This window comes from Astatotilapia calliptera, chromosome 15 (assembly GCF_900246225.1).
Source record: "Astatotilapia calliptera chromosome 15, fAstCal1.2, whole genome shotgun sequence".
Lineage (NCBI taxonomy): Eukaryota > Metazoa > Chordata > Actinopteri > Cichliformes > Cichlidae > Astatotilapia > Astatotilapia calliptera.
The window spans coordinates 25240832-25256951 of record NC_039316.1 but is presented as its reverse complement, the minus strand read 5'-3'; the positions used below and the strand labels follow the sequence as shown (position 1 = coordinate 25256951).

The 16120-nt window shown below is 43.2% G+C and overlaps 2 protein-coding genes across 5 annotated transcripts in view; one reads left to right on the top strand and one right to left on the bottom strand.

Moving 5' to 3' along the window:
- The window catches only part of vta1 (vesicle (multivesicular body) trafficking 1), a 58733-nt gene extending 45830 nt beyond the window's left edge, over positions 1-12903 (bottom strand). For 2 of the 3 annotated variants that reach the window (XM_026142868.1, XM_026142869.1), the window contains exon 1: positions 12714-12901. In XM_026142868.1, the coding sequence (XP_025998653.1) occupies positions 12714-12804 (91 nt within the window). In that variant the 5' untranslated portion in view covers positions 12805-12901. Of the gene's footprint in view, positions 1-12713 lie in introns of all 3 variants that reach the window. The other variant, XM_026142870.1, reaches the window with a different exon arrangement.
- nmbr (neuromedin B receptor) overlaps positions 10922-16120 on the top strand; it is a 99784-nt gene continuing 94585 nt past the window's right edge. Inside the window, exon 1 of one of the 2 annotated variants that reach the window (XM_026142867.1) lies at positions 10922-12293. The gene's annotated coding sequence lies outside the window, so the exon portion shown is untranslated. Of the gene's footprint in view, positions 12294-12919; positions 12976-16120 lie in introns of those variants that run through there. The other variant, XM_026142864.1, reaches the window with a different exon arrangement.

Genomic DNA, 16120 nt, shown 5'->3' with positions numbered 1-16120 from the left:
CGTTAGAGAGTTTGTGTGTGTAAACGTTTTATGGAACCATGCTGATGCCTTCCTGTAGATTCTGGGCTGAACTGCACTGCAGACTCATCTCTGTGTGAATCAGCCCGGGGTTTGTTAACCAGATGGATGGTGCACTGTGTGTGATCGCTGTGCGTGCACACAGCTGCTGTCTCGACCCATGTTAAAAATGATTGTCTTTAACTAAAATGAGAGACACTTTGAAGCGCACACGGCTTCCTCCTCCATCAGCAGGAAATACAGACGCTGTGTCTGCAGGATAAACACCTCACAGTCGTCCTAAACCGGCAGCAGAAAGGCTTTTCACACTCTGCTCACTCTCACACAATCACAGGTGTGTTGGAGTAAAAACCTCCACCTGTGCTGACAGGCACGCAGACATTCCTCAAATCATCTCTAATCCACAGCTCTGTGTGTGTGTGTGTGTGTGTGTGTGTGTGTGTGTGTGTGTGTGTGTGTGTGTGTGTGTGTGTGTGTGTGTGTGTGTGTGTGTGTGTGTGTACACTTGTAGTGCAACAGGCACAGTGAGCAGACTCAGCGCTGCACTATCAGCGCAGGGTGAAGTGACCTCAGAGTTCCTTCTCTGCGAGGATTACCTCAGCAGATTGTGCTGTTTGTGTGGAGGCGGAGTGCGGCGTGCAGCACAGAGCGATGAGATCAGCGCGGATTTTACCCTTTGCTGAAATTCTCTCTTTTGAACGTGGACCTCATTTTGGAACGTGGAACCTTGTCGTGTTCTAGAAATTGACGGTTTTATTAAAAATCACCAACGTTTCAAATAATAAGTAATCTCTGTGAGCCACGTGCTCAGGTTGTAGGGCATCGCAGCCCCACCCACCTGCTGTTAAAACCTTCTGTCTGTGAGGGGCAGCCAATCAGAAGACAGCTGGCATAAAGGTGGAGGAGCCCAAACTGCTTGCTTCAGAGTGACTGCAGTAATGCAGCATCACATAAATAAAGATTACTGTAAATTGTAAATCATGCAGAGCTACTCTAGTAGAAGAATATAGAGCTGAAAGCATGTGGAATGGTGCACGGTAAGAAATCTGAGTAACTAATTATAATTATGTTTATAATTTAGTTCATTAATTGAACAAAACTCAAAGGTTGCAACTTGTCTGTTTTGTTTTATGCCTTTAATTTGAAAATCTCCGGGTTATAGTTTGTTGGTCAGACACGGCCGACATGACATGAGCTGGAAACGTTAATAAACATTAAAACATAACTAAATAAAATTCCACCTATTGATATTGCTCCCACAATTACTCTACACTTATTGTACGTTATCTGAAACATGCACAGGCTGTGCTCAGAGCGTCTGCTGCAGCGGAGAGAGAAAGCCTGAATATTAAGCAGTATTCCAGCGTGGACGGTCGGGCCTGTCGAGTTACCAGGAGACCATAAACATCGTGTTGTACTCTGCATATATTTGAGTAATCCGTTTCCACCTCATGTTTGAGTCACAGCCCTGCGCAGCATCAGCAGAACAATGGCCCATTTCACAGCAGCAGAATGGCGGGGAGCCTCTGTCCAGCCGCCAAGGCCAGAAGCACTCAGTGTTTCCAAAGAGCGGCACCAGTGTGACACGCATGTACGCATGTACGCATGAACAAGAGAGCAGCAAGCCACACAGACAGCGGGTCCTCCAGCAGACTGACAAAGGAAGGCTTTGTGTCATCGCGCTGTACAACACAACCCAACACAGTTAGACTGCAGACACACACACACAAAACCAGTGCTGGAGCCCCCTTGTGGTGAGTGAAGGTGCAGTTTGTTTCTGCATAGGAATCATTTTTCATTAATTTGTATTTTGTTCAGTTTATTCTTCTCACCCTGAAAACTACATGTAAGCATCAACAGCTCTCTGCAGCCCAGTAAAGGACAGCAGCTACCAGTGTCACTGCAACACATAAATAGTAGTTTGTTTTAAAATGAAAAACACTCAGAATTAAACAAAACATCTGAATTTGATAAATTACATTAAATTATATTTAATTCCATCTTTAAACCAGCAGTGTAGACTTCAGCTGCACAGATATCAGCACACAGGAGGACTTTAACTGATCTCAGTGACCTGCATTCATCTCACAGGAAATAAATCATCCACATCAGCTACCAGACATTTTAAACCAGGCATCGCAAGTTAAACCTTCGATGCCCCTCCGGTCTGCAAAAAGCTGCAAAAGCCTGAAAGCACGCCAGCTGGGACACATCCTCTGAGGAGACGATGGCTTCAAGTGTTAAAACCTGTCAGGCTTTTGTTTCCTGTGATTATAGGGTCTCTGACGAGCTTCCCTCTCTGCTGGCACTCCCAAAAGTAAGTAGGGTCCAAAAAATGCTTTTAGCTCCGGCGTTTGTTTTTCAGAGGTGATAAGCTTCAGTGGAAGGGCTGCTGCTGCCAGCTCACGCAGAGGAAAAAGTTTGTGAGAAAGGATGTGCACTGAAGGTGTTAGACGAAACACTGAACAAATGCAGTGAAAAAGCAAGAAGCTGCATTTCCAGAAAGTTCAGCTCGTGACTGGCAGCAGTGCAGCTTTCTGACTTCTATGTCTCTGAGGACTCTGATATCGGTCTAATTTGCCTCTCTGTGTGTGTGGAGGTGAGCTGGATGCAGGGACTGTGGTCAGAGAGCATCTTCGGGATGGAACAGTGAGCCTCTCGGCCATCGGTGCCTGACGGGATGGTTTACTGCTGATTTGTTATGACAGTGCATTCATTGGGTTGCACAGCACATAACTGAGCACGTCAACACCAGTCAGTACGATGTGAGCCACATCAGGTAGACCTGTGATGTGCTGCCCAAGTTTTCTGCAGAGGCTTCTACAGCAGAGATTTCACGTGTACAGACACTAAACTCTGCTCTGTCAACACAGCAGTTTCCCCAATTTCCTCGTTTATCTCTTGGCGTGACAGTGACTGTTGTAAGAAAATATATTTAGCAGTGAATAATTAACCCTCCTGTAATGGTGCTGGCAGGACGCCGCCACCGCCTCGATGCAATTTTTGACATTCTGTGCCAATGTGAACGTGGGCCAGAGCAGTCTCTGTGTCATATGAATGACAAGGACTTCATTATGGAGAATAGCTGAGTCGCTCTGTGTGTGTGTGTGTGTGTGTGTGTGTTTGTTCGTTCAGTGTGACCAGAAGACAATCGAGGCCCACAGAGTGAACACACTGCCACAGATTCTGGAGGTTCATTCCAGCACAACATGCTGTAAAGCGTGACTGCAACGCTTACAGATAAGATGAAGCTTGAACACAGAAACCGAGCACGACGGGAACAGATCATTAAGAACAAGAAACTCTGTCATATCTGTTCTGCTGTTCTCACAGCATTTCTTTGGTTTTGGTATTAAAAGCAGCTTGGCGTAACCTCCATTGTTGTTCCCATTTCTTCATTCAACCTTATGAAAAATGCCAAAGATAACATAGTTTGACAGCATAAAATTTAATTTTTGCACCAACAAGCTGAAAACTTGGCACACCACACAGTGTGCAGTAAATCACTGCATATGAAAAATGCCACCCATTACCCATTTTCCTGCAAAATGTAAAGAAGGGTGTAGCTCAAGACTTACTGTATAACACCCTCAGTTTTATCTAAATGTGAGACAAGAAAATTACAACATCCAGGATTTTATTCTTTAGAGACAAGGCTGCAGTTTAACTGGCTTCACAGATAGACCATCTGCATAGCAATGAGCTTTTGAACAATACTGCCTCAAGGAAGCATGTATAATGTAAATGCAGTTGATCCCAGCACTCCATGACTAACTTCTATGTGTGGAGAAGAAGCCACATTTACATGCACAAATAATGTTACCAAGCAGTAGAGTTGGCTAGCTAGCTTTAACTTGGCTGCGTGGATGAATCCGGTGATGGTTTGGTAACGTTAGCTGACGAAGTGATGTGAATACGGTCACATCGCTTTATCAGATCAGCACTGGAATGATTTAGCTGACCTTATCCACTCAGGACAATATAGTGACAGCGTGTAATTCACAGAGGTAAGCTTGAATCAGGTTACATCAGCCAGGAGAATCACACCTCACAATGAATTCTGTCTCGGATGTCAACGGTAATTTTCCTCAGAACTTTCCATTTCGCCAGATGGCTTCATTTGTTAAAACTTTAGGGAAAGCTGGTGGGAGCCAGAACCAGTCACACACTGTTCTGTTTGAACTTAGTTGGAAACTAAGACTAAGTTATAAATCTCTAGTGAGGTCATGTCTTGTACTACAGTAAGGGTCATTAAGAAAATCTAGACCACTGTCACCACACTAGTATCATTCCCTTCATGCTGAAGAGATAATCATCACGTTCAGCTGCAAACTCTGAAATCGTGTAATTATAGCCAGCATGTGGACGCAGCGACGGCTGAACTGGCACAGTCTGCCACTGTGCCCACTTCCCAGGCAGTCCAAACTAATTACATGGTAGGTCTTATTCTTTCTAAATGTTTTAAAGCTCGGCGGGGAGAGGATGGAGGATTGAGTGTGAGACGTAATGGTCCCAGTTTCCATCAGGTTACTCAGCAAAGTCCTGTTTATCAGAATCCAATCATTCTGAGGAAGCCAAATAATCACAGCCAATCAGTGCAGTAATGAATAAAACAGTGAATTAAAAAAAATTTAAGTAAAAAAAAAAAAGAAGCTGCATGCATGTTTGGATATTACATACAAATAAAAGGAGGAGTGTGTTCCCCTCCCGCAGACAGAGGGATGGTACCCGTGTTCACCCTCTCCTCATTTATAACGTCGACAGTCCAATCAGTGTGAAACGGCATTTGTAACGCTGCCAAGTGCTGTTGGCCGGGGGAGCTGCAGGTGAATTATGTGGCTTCATTACAGCTAAACAAATCATGGCGTTGACTCAAACCTCCATTGATTGGTCTGTTCTGGGGTGGAGGTGAGGTGAAATATTGCCTGGCATTAGCTGGCTAATTTAGATCGACCTGCTGATGTGGAGCTGAGGCTGAATGATGGTAAACGCTCTAGCAGTCAGACAAAAAGGATGGAAATAAATCTCTGCGAGCCCTGGCCTCATCAGACCCACATAATGGACGGCTTCCCTGATGAGTTATTTGTGAAGTTCTGCATGTTCAGATGTTTGCTCGCTGAAAATATACTCTGCACTGCCAGTCATAACGCCTCAAAGCACCTCGAAGAAGCACACCTTTACTTTGGTACAATTAATTGAATAACACACACACACACACACACACACACACACACACACACACACACACACACACACACACACACACACACACACACACACTCTCTCTCTTTCTGTTGGAGACAACTGTCAGATTTCCAATTTATTGTAACATTTATTCCTTCCCCTGGAATGCCAGATTTGCAACCATCTGTTAGCCAATTAGCAGCAGTTTTCAATTTGTTTCAGTGATTGAGAAAAAGAACCTGTCAGAGAAAAGAAGAAGCAGCATTATCACCTTAGTGTGAGCGGAGGTGGGGAGTAAATTGTGTTTACTTCAGGGATGCACACTTATAAAAGTCTAATTAAAAGTCTGATTTTGTCACTTGTTAACAGGAATGACTGATACGAGGACCAAAATGCAACTTGAAGCCATCAATGTGGCAGATAAGAGCTTCAGTTCCTCTAATGGCCACTTGATGCTTCAAAAGTGAGGCAGTCTCCATAGACATGTTCATATTTCCAAACTTTGTTTTCAGCCTGATACAAAATGGTTTTGGTCTTTACAGCTGCATGACAACAATACACGCAGGTTACCGTTTTAATGCAGAAAATTATGGATGCAACCACTTTGATGTGAGTGCCTTTTAGAGTACATGAAATAATTTTTTCCTCATATGTCTTTTATCAGCTCTGTGTTTGTGTGATGCACTGTTTTTCCCCACCTGACCAACTGGTCCAACAGTCAGTCTCAAACCAGCTGCCCTGTTAATATTAATGCAGTATTTCTACCTCAGTCTATTCTATCTCAGTCTATTTCTATCGTCCGATAACAATATAAATCACAAAAATGTAACATTTTCTGTAAATTCTGTGAATCTCGGGCAGCTCGTCTTGCGGGAAGCGTTTCCAGCTGCGCGTCATGTAGCTGGAGTCGAGTGTTTAACCGATGCATGAAACGATACATTTTTAGACATAAGTTGTAACGGCCGCTGTTTTCTTTGTGAGTATTTATTACACGGCGTGCTGCAGGGAAAAGCCTGTTCTAACGTTTGAGTCGAAGGTTTATTGGCGGCTCTTTTTTACTTCTCATCCGTAAATAATCTGCTTTTACACGTGATTCAGTTTATTTTGAAAAGTCTCAACAGGATCTTGAGCTTTATTGTGAAAGGTTTATGTGGAACATAAACAAGCAGACACACGATGGTGTTACCATCGTTGTTGCTAACCACAACGCATAAAAACAGGTGCTTGTCTGTCTGTAGTGTGGTTATATAAAATATAAGAGAAAGAGAGAACTTTAAAAAATTAATATAGCCACTACAGTGACCATCAAAACGATGAAAAAATATTGCCGTAAACAGTTTATTTTGTGACACCACGAAACAAACGATAGCGTAAAATGAAACGATAGATGTTTTTATATCGTCATCTGATATATATCGTTATATCGAACAGCCCTACCTGTAGAGGGAGTTGGAGTAAAATCAGTTCAGCTCACAGTAAATCTGAGTCAGAGACAACGGGCAAGCTGCTGGCCCAAAGAACAAGAGCCAGGCCGAAGACTGAAACACGAGCAACGGACTGTAAATGTGGGTTTCTTCACAAAGTTTTGCCTTCAGCAGATTCTGATGGTAACAGATGAGAGTCTCATTCACAGTCTGCAGCGCAGTAAAGGTGATGAAATCCTGCGTTATCGAGTCGCAACTTTAGTCTTTTTCACCACCTGCTGCTCATCTCTGGAATTTTTTTTCGCTCTTTTCCAGTGTTTTCCACTTGGCTGGTGTTGCTGTGTTTTCCTGCAGGAATGAATAGAGTCCTGGAAGACTCTTGTGCCAGTCCTTTTATTAAATTCAACTGTTTTTCACTCCTCTTACTGGCAGTTTGGCAGAGTTTGCAGCGCACTTTTGTTGAGGTCACTTAACCAAGCATCTCCAACCAGTTCACATTTCTCATGTATGGGTTTCTCATCACTGAAGCCAATAACCAATACAATAGAGTCATTTTTAAACTTTAGAACTGGTAGCCATATTTGTTGGGTGGAAATGTCTCTATGTCCATTTCTCTGTGACTCAGATGACTTTTCTGGCCCAGTTGCTAGTTTCAGGTCACACTGACTTTTAAAAAAAGGATCAAGAAGGATGGTTGTCCATGACAGGTTTTTGGTGTACAGTTTCAGTCAGATCCATCCATTTCAAAATACCAGCATAGTGACAGCTAACATGCTCATCTCAAGGTATCAAAGCCTTCATAATGTCACTAATCAAAGAGTGACATCAGGGTAAAACCTGCAAGCATGCCTGGTAGGAACTGTACACTGATTCTGAATGATCTGATTCAGTGCAGTCGACCAGTTTAATTGTAGACCTCGCAGACCCCTATAAAGGCCGACAAGTGTTGTTGTTTTTTTGGTTTTTTTACATATTTCAAAGCTTCCTTCTGCCATTTCCTTTTTTCCTGCTACCAAAAACATGCACCCAACTCCAGACATGGCCGACATCTGTTATTCCAGCTCTAGTGTTATTGCTCCCATAATCAGTATACATGAGCATTAACCTATTTCTATTCTTTTAAGCCTTGCTTCACTCATCACGTCACATCTTATTCTTAAAAACATCTTTTTGCTAATATGGTGACGAAACACACTCATAGTCCACTGCTCCCCATCCCTTAAACACACATACGTTCCCTGTTAAAGTTAGTGTACGACCTGCCCCTCCCTCTCTCTCTCTCTCCCTCTGAGGCCCAGACACATGGTGCTGCTGACCTCCAGTGGTCTGACTGGGTCACTGGTCCAGCACACATCCACACTGACGGGGCCACCTTTCACACCACAAACACACACTGAGTGCAGGCAGCTTGGGCTATTCACCTTCACCCTCCTCGGACTTGTCCGTCATGTTTATCTCTCCGCATCAACTTGAGTGATAAAAGGCTGCTGTTGCTGCTTTCAGATACAGTTAAACTGCTTATCTGCTCCGTCAGTCATGTTCCCAACATAAGCAGTATAAAATCCATTAAGCACTTGACCAGAGGACACACACAACACTGACAGGTAACTGGGCTCCAAATACAGACTCACACCTGAACTGCAGACCACACCCACAGCTGTACCTGCTGATAAACAACCACGAGAAAACAACAAACATATTGCATGATTAATATCAGAATTAATATCAGAATCAGAATCAGAGAGACTTTATTTATCCCAAATAAAGTCTCTCTGTAACTATTTTCAATTAAAAAAATGTTTTTTGTTTTCTCAAACTATGGATCTGACATCTTACTACCCTTTAATGGTTGTCTGCTGAAACCAGACTTAGCCCATATTTTAGGTCCTGTGGGGTATCCAGAGGACATGCAGGGCCAAAGCTGGTGTCTCACAGTCCAAATTCCCCCAAGAGATCATCTGGTAGAACATTCATCTAGTGTTCACAGGGTTTTGTTTTTAGGCTGTTTGCACTGCACAGAGCAGCTCGCAGCAAAGAGACCAAGGAGGCAAAAAAAAACCAAAGAAAAAAAAAGAATAAAACAGACTGGAGAGGTGAGTCAATTTAATCGTCTAATATGAGCAGCAGCAGAGTGTTTTTCACGTGCCATGGACAGAAGCGGCGCTCGGCAAATTAATAACCAGAAACAGCACAAAGAGCGCCGTCACCCCCAAGGAACGATAATGACCGTCCCTGGGAGGTATGGTCTAGTAGTCTAGTAAAAGGGTCAGTGTTTGGACCCGCCGGGGGAGATTCAGAGTGACAGAATAAAAATAGCAGCAGCGCTGAAGTATTTCACTTTCACAAAAAGATGACAGGTGGGTGAAAAATCAGCCAAATTTAAAAGAGGAAAATCTGGTTTGATGATGGTGGCGGATCGCCTGCCATCATTTTGAGCTCAGCCACACACGCCATCGTGTACATCCACAGGCTGGTAAAGGTGAGCAAACACAGGTTCAACACAGAGCAAAGCATGCCTTGAAAACAGTGATGACCATGACCGTCCCATTTCCCGTTCTGCCTGTTTGAAGCAAAACGAGCTTTTTAAAGCTGCAGCCACATTATGAAGATGTGGCCTAACAGCTGTTTCCCAGAAGCTTCACCTCAGCTGTCACAGGAAGCACACGTCTGTCCGTCTGCCTGTCAGTCAGTGGGCTCCTGGTTTTGATCTGACTCTCTTTTCCTGCGTTGATATACCTCTTCGTGTGCATCTCACTTACATCAGCTCAACTGGGTCAGACTCAGTCCCTGCTGTGCCCTCTGCATCACCAATCAGTCCTTTTACACACTCTGCCCTACTTAACAGGAAACAAGGCTGAGGACTGGGCACCTTTCTACCAAAACGTTATCTTTCAATAGAGCATTTGAAATAATTTACGTGGACCGTTGATGACTGTGATGTGATATTCTGACCAACACTGACCCAAAAAGGTGGATCAGACATCAGAGACAGTGGGACGATGCCTGTTAGCAAAGGATCAGCAGTCTGGAGGTGCGTCAAGACAACAGTTTTCTGTGTGTGTCCAAACTGTGAGTGAGTAACAACAACACTTTGGTTTCTGTCTCTCTCTCACTCGTCTCTTCACCGATGCTGGTTTTGCTTGATCAGCGCAGATCAGCACCTTGAGCACACCTGAGAGCGGCCTCTGGTTGCCAGTACATCACAGGCCTAACACAGAGACACAGAAAACCTCACATTCACGCCTACCTCCAGTTTAGAATCCTCCAGTTGGTGCTGTGGCATGAAAACCAAAGTACCAAAGAGAACCCAAGCAAGTACAGGGAGAACGTACAAACGGCACACAGAAAGAACCCAGCAGGACGGGTTTTTGTGGTTTATGTTGTACGATTTTCAACATCTGTGATAGTGAAGGAGAGAAATGAATACCATAAACAATTATAAATTACTGTTAATACTTCATCACACCTGCTTTTAATGTGCACAAAGTTAGTTGTACAAATCTGTGAAATGGCTGATTTCAAAGTGAATATAAATCTAATAAATCGAAGCATACATAGTGCAGACTGATAAAAACATGTCAACACGACACTTTGCATAATAAGGAAAATAACACACACATATATATATATATATATATATATATATATATATATATATATATATATATATATATATATATATATATATATATATCCATCCTATTCTTGCCTGCTAGGGTGCAAGATGCTAGCAGGCAAGGCATACATGGAACGCCATAACCAAGTGGCCGGCATAGTGTACAGGAACATCTGTGCCGAGTATAACCTGGAAGTCCCGAGGTCAAAATGGGAGATGCCCCCAAGGGTGGTGGAGAATGACCGAGCTAAGATCCTGTGGGACTTCCAGATACAGACGGACAAAATGGTGGTGGCTAACCAACCGGACATAGTGGTGGTAGACAAACAGAAGAAGACGGCCGTAGTGATCGATGTAGCGGTTCCGAATGACAGCAATATCAGGAAGAAGGAACACGAGAAGCTGGAGAAATACCAAGGGCTCAGAGAAGAGCTCGAGAGGATGTGGAGGGTGAAGGTAACGGTGGTCCCCGTGGTAATCGGAGCACTAGGTGCGGTGACTCCCAAGCTAGGCGAGTGGCTCCAGCAGATCCCGGGAATAACATCGGAGATCTCTGTCCAGAAGAGCGCAGTCCTGGGAACAGCTAAGATACTGCGCAGGACCCTCAAGCTCCCAGGCCTCTGGTAGAGGACCCGAGCTTGAAGGATAAACCGCCCGCAGGGGCGTGCTGGGTGTTTTTTATATATATATATACATATATATATGTATAACTTACAAGACTAGCTCTTATTACTTGGTGGTTTCCTATTAAATGAAAAATAAAAACAGAATTTTGTGGAACAGCTTATCTGTTCTCAGAGTAAATATTGAACAAAAGTGTAGAAGTGATACGATCCCTGAAACTTAAGCATCATATTGGTTTAAATCACCAGGAAAAATATGGAAGTTTTATGCAGTCACTTGACCAAACAACAAACCAAAAACCACCTGCAGTTTTTCTCTTTCATGACCATTAATACCCCCCACGGCACTTTTACTTTGGTGTGGAATGAAAGACCGGGAGGCACTGGTGTTTGAGTAACATACTGTAGATGCTACTGTTACTGCCCGCTCATTAATCCAGGAAATCCCAGAGAGTAGACTATGTTCAGTCACAAGGATGAACAATGAAACGTTCCATCTGCTGAAAATGAACAGAATCAACGTTTTGGGAATATTGGCTGGATGTTTTGCATCTCACCAGAAAGTCGTCAGCCTAAATACATCTAAACACTCAGCTATAACACAGAAGTCAATATCTCACAGACACCAGGATTTGACGTAAATACGGTCAAATCACTGTCCATCAAATCAAGGTTTCAAAGGTTTTAAGGCATCTCATTAATTCAGAAGAAAAAAGAAAACAGGCCAATTTTCATATTCTACTTGAGATCGGAGATACAATCATTTTCTTGGAATTTCTGTCCTTGATTACAATACTTTAAACAAGCTTTCTATTTTTTGTTTTTTCTCTCTCCCATAATTTATTTGTGTTTTGGCCTCATCCCTCTCCACTCACCCCCACCAATCAGTTCCAGTTCTGCTGGTGATATTTTCCTGTAAAATCTGAGTTCTTCTACACCACTATTGCCAAATGCTGCTTATAAAGGTTCATAAAATTATGGGATTAAAAATAGTAATAATAATAATATTGTAGGTTCTTAATCTTGCCGTCTCAAGTGTCCTGACAAAATTGATGTTGTGGATTGGTGAGGTATACTGAATATATAACTTCTCATCACGCGGCTGCATTATACTTCTGTAGAAAATACTGCCACTGTGTAAGGAAAGTGCGACTGGGTTTCAGCAGGTATGCACTGGTGTGAAACATAGTGACAGACTGGTAAAAAAACTCATGAGTCATGTGGAGGTGAAGTATGCAGGCAGTGGGGTGGAGCCCATTGTTCACAGCTGACTGTGAAGGCTCATGACTCTGTGACACACAGCAGGACAAAGAAGAAGAAAAAAAACTAGCTGGACGAGGACTTCACGTCAGACTTTGAAGCAGCCCTGGAACGTTCTGGCCGGTACTTCCTGTCTGCTAACTCCAGACCTCACTGGCAGCTAGCCAGGTACGGTTACCTGGACAGTTTCTGGGTTGTTCCAAACTTCAGCTAAATTTAGCAGGATGAAAGCAGAGCAGGTTTACAGCCTCACAGAACGGAATCTGGAGGACTTTCTTTATCTGAGTCAGTGAGGGGAACAGTTATGAATTTCCCAAATGGTCCCTGTTACTAAGGGAACGTTAGGAGGCTAATGAAGTTGGAGGTGTCAGAGCTAACGCTGTGAGACGTTCAAAGAGCGGAGTGATTTAACGCCGCAGTTCGGCGACTCCTTGAACATCTCACACAATCTGTAAGGACTTTTACTTTAAACTTCCCCTCTGGATAAAACGCTTGGGTCCTAAGCTCAGGCGGCTGTCAGCTCTCAGGTAAACAAAGCTGTCATGCTAACAACAGTAGCTGCTAACGCCAATCAGAACACACACTTACAGTAATAAGTCACCACCGGGTCCCGTTTCTCGTGTTCCTGCGCGGTCCGCAGGTGGTGCTGGATGATTCTGAACTGAACCGGCAGAGCCATGGTGGAGTTAAAACCGATCCAGCGAGCTCGAACAAATCACCAGAATGGACTGTTGTTGTTAGCAAGAGTTCCTCCGTACTTCCGCGTGTTTGTCCAATAGGAGCGGCCGCCCAGACGGGACGATGACGTCACCATCTCGCTGAAGTATTGGGTGAGGGTTTGAATCTCAAGGTGAGGCTCATTAAACCAAAGAACTACAGGTGAAACTATGATATAATACATATTCTATGAGCCTGAATAAAAATATATTATTGGTGGAAGATGTCAAAGAATTTTGGACAACAATAAACTGAAGAAAACTAGCAATATAATATCCAAAAGTTGATTCTGTTCATCTGGACGTAACGTTTTGTGGGAGAAACTTTTCGTCACTCATCCAAGTGACGTCTTCAGTCTCCAAAACTGAAGAGGTCACTTGGATGAGTGACTATATATATATATATATATATATATATATATATATAAATAAATAATCAGTTGGGATCATATTTTCTTTTAAGAAATGTGACACCAGACAGTGGCCACTGGAAGAAAGTCATGGCAAACGTGTGTTTAAAAACAAGCTTTAGTTACTTGGCACAATTTGTGTGTGTGCATGTGTGTTAGACAGATTCAAAATAATAAATTCCATGTTTAAATTCTTTTTAATATTCCAATATTGTCCCAAAAGTCAATCAAAACAAATGAATGTTAAAAAAGAATCAGCATAGTATTACACCTAGGATATTTGGACTGAGGTCAAGTTAAAGCCACAAACTGAGTCTGAATTCAGGCGATTGAGCCAAAGCATATTTGCAACAAAGCAAATGAAGTCTGATAATAAACGGTGTAAATCAAAGGGAACAATGATGTATTTCCAGGAAATTGGGTGGGCTTGGAGCAGAGAAGTCCGTTGCAGTGAGGGGAGTTTATGGGCCGTGGTAAAAACGAGAGCTTGGATCTGTTTGGTTCTTGTGGTCAAATGATCCTTTGACCTGGGAGGCTCAACAAAGAAACAGCATGACAGCTTCTCCGGGTTTCTCCCAAAGCCTGCCATGTGTTGACCTTATTGAGGCATGTCTGCTGGGTACCAGGTTTTCTTTGGTCCATATGCTGTTGTATGATTAAATTTGGTGTGTTAAGCTTCATGCTGCCCAGTTCCCACCGAACCTTGAGCTGGACTGAAGTCCATGAGGTTTGGAATGCTAATGTGGTCAGGGCTTTGGGTAATGAGGTCGTGAGAATCTGTTGGCTGACTGGTCGACTCTGGTCCAAGCCCACCCACTCCCTTGATGACTCAGTTTTGCACTTTTTGGCTCCAGTTATACTGTATTTTATTGGGTTTTTTTTATTCATGGGAACTGAGGAGCTTAGCTGCAAGGCTGCTGCACACAAACAGACTTTGAATCCAAATGTAGCTTGGATTTGGATGAGGCGGTAGTAATTGATGATGAGCAAAGCTGTATTTATTATCTGCAGCCTCCCTGGATGCACGAAATATGTTCTGAACAGTCGGCATGCAGACTAGCAGGTAAAATTCTGGACACAAATCATGAACTTTTTGACTCTAGTGAGGCCGTAGTTTACAAAAGAACATCATGTTTCGAGTAAGACGGTAACAATTCAGTTTGTAAACTCATAAGAAAATGTTTGGTGGGGTTACAAATCAAACCATCAGTGGGTTAATTTATTTTGGACTAACGTGGACAGAAAAAAACTGCATGGTGAGGATCACCTTATTTGATTTGTCAAGTAAATTAAATGTGATGCAGCCACTGCTGCTGAAAGAGAAGGATGTCAGCGATCCACTTTCTTGTGGATCACTGACTACCCGGCAGGCCAGTGTGTGAGACTCTCTGATTTGGAGATGTACAGTACGGTACAGGAGCTTCACAGGGGCACTGGAGTGTCTCCACTCTGATTCACCTTCTGCACCTCTGACTTTCAGTATCAACCTGGGTCATCACACCTGCAGTGGTTGGATGCATTAGTGATGGGCAGGAAGTGAGGTACAGAGCACTAGACTTTATGGTGTGGTGAAGATTTCGAATCATCTGCTTCTGAATATCAATAAGACCAGAAAGACGGGGAGCAGCTTCAGAGGGACCCTGTGTCTGTCCTGTGATAGGATACTGGTGTGGTGGAATACAAGTACCTGGTAGTACATATTAACAAGGAGAGACTGTATACAAGAAGGCAATGAGCAGGTTCTGTTTCCTGAGAAAGCTGAGATCCTTTGATGTGTGCAGCAAAATTATGATTTTCTATCAGTCAGCTGTGGCGACTGCAGTGTACTTCAATCTGGTCTGCTGGGGGAGCGCCGTTGGAGCTGTCGACATCAATAGAATGAATAAACTGATCAGGAAAGGTGGCTTTGAGATTGGCTGGACACTTCTGAAGATGTGGTCTGGATAAATTAATTGAACAAACTGACCACCCTCTGCATTACGCACTGGATAGCCAGCAGTCCTTCTCTAACAGACTGACTCAGCTCACTGCCACAAGGACAGATTCAAGAAATCTTTTATACCACATGCTATCACCATTACCATATAATAGCTGGTCAGTCACCTCTGACTCTGAGTTCGATAAGCATAAAAACAATGAATCAATGGAAAATAATCTTACAATAATGATCGTAGGGTATGCATGTGTATATGTCTGAATGTACCTCATCACCTCAACGGGTGGACCAACGTGAACCAAAACCATCCATCATAATATATACAGGGAGTGCAGAATTATTAGGCAAATGAGTATTTTGTCCACATCATCCTCTTCATGCATGTTGTCTTACTCCAAGCTGTATAGGCTCGAAAGCCTACTACCAATTAAGCATATTAGGTGATGTGCATCTCTATAATGAGAAGGGGTGTGGTCTAATGACATCAACACCCTATATCAGGTGTGCATAATTATTAGGCAACTTCCTTTCCTTTGGCAAAATGGGTCAAAAGAAGGACTTGACAGGCTCAGAAAAGTCAAAAATAGTGAGATATCTTGCAGAGGGATGCATCACTCTCAAAATTGCAAAGCTTCTGAAGCGTGATCATCGAACAATCATGCGTTTCATTCAAAATAGTCAACAGGGTCGCAAGAAGCGTGTGGAAAAACCAAGGCGCAAAATAACTGCCCATGAACTGAGAAAAGTCAAGCGTGCAGCTGCCAAGATGCCACTTGCCACCAGTTTGGCCATATTTCAGAGCTGCAACATCACTGGAGTGCCCAAAAGCACAAGGTGTGCAATACTCAGAGACATGGCCAAGGTAAGAAAGGCTGAAAGATGACCACCACTGAACAAGACACACAAGCTGAAACGTCAAGACTGGGCCAAGAA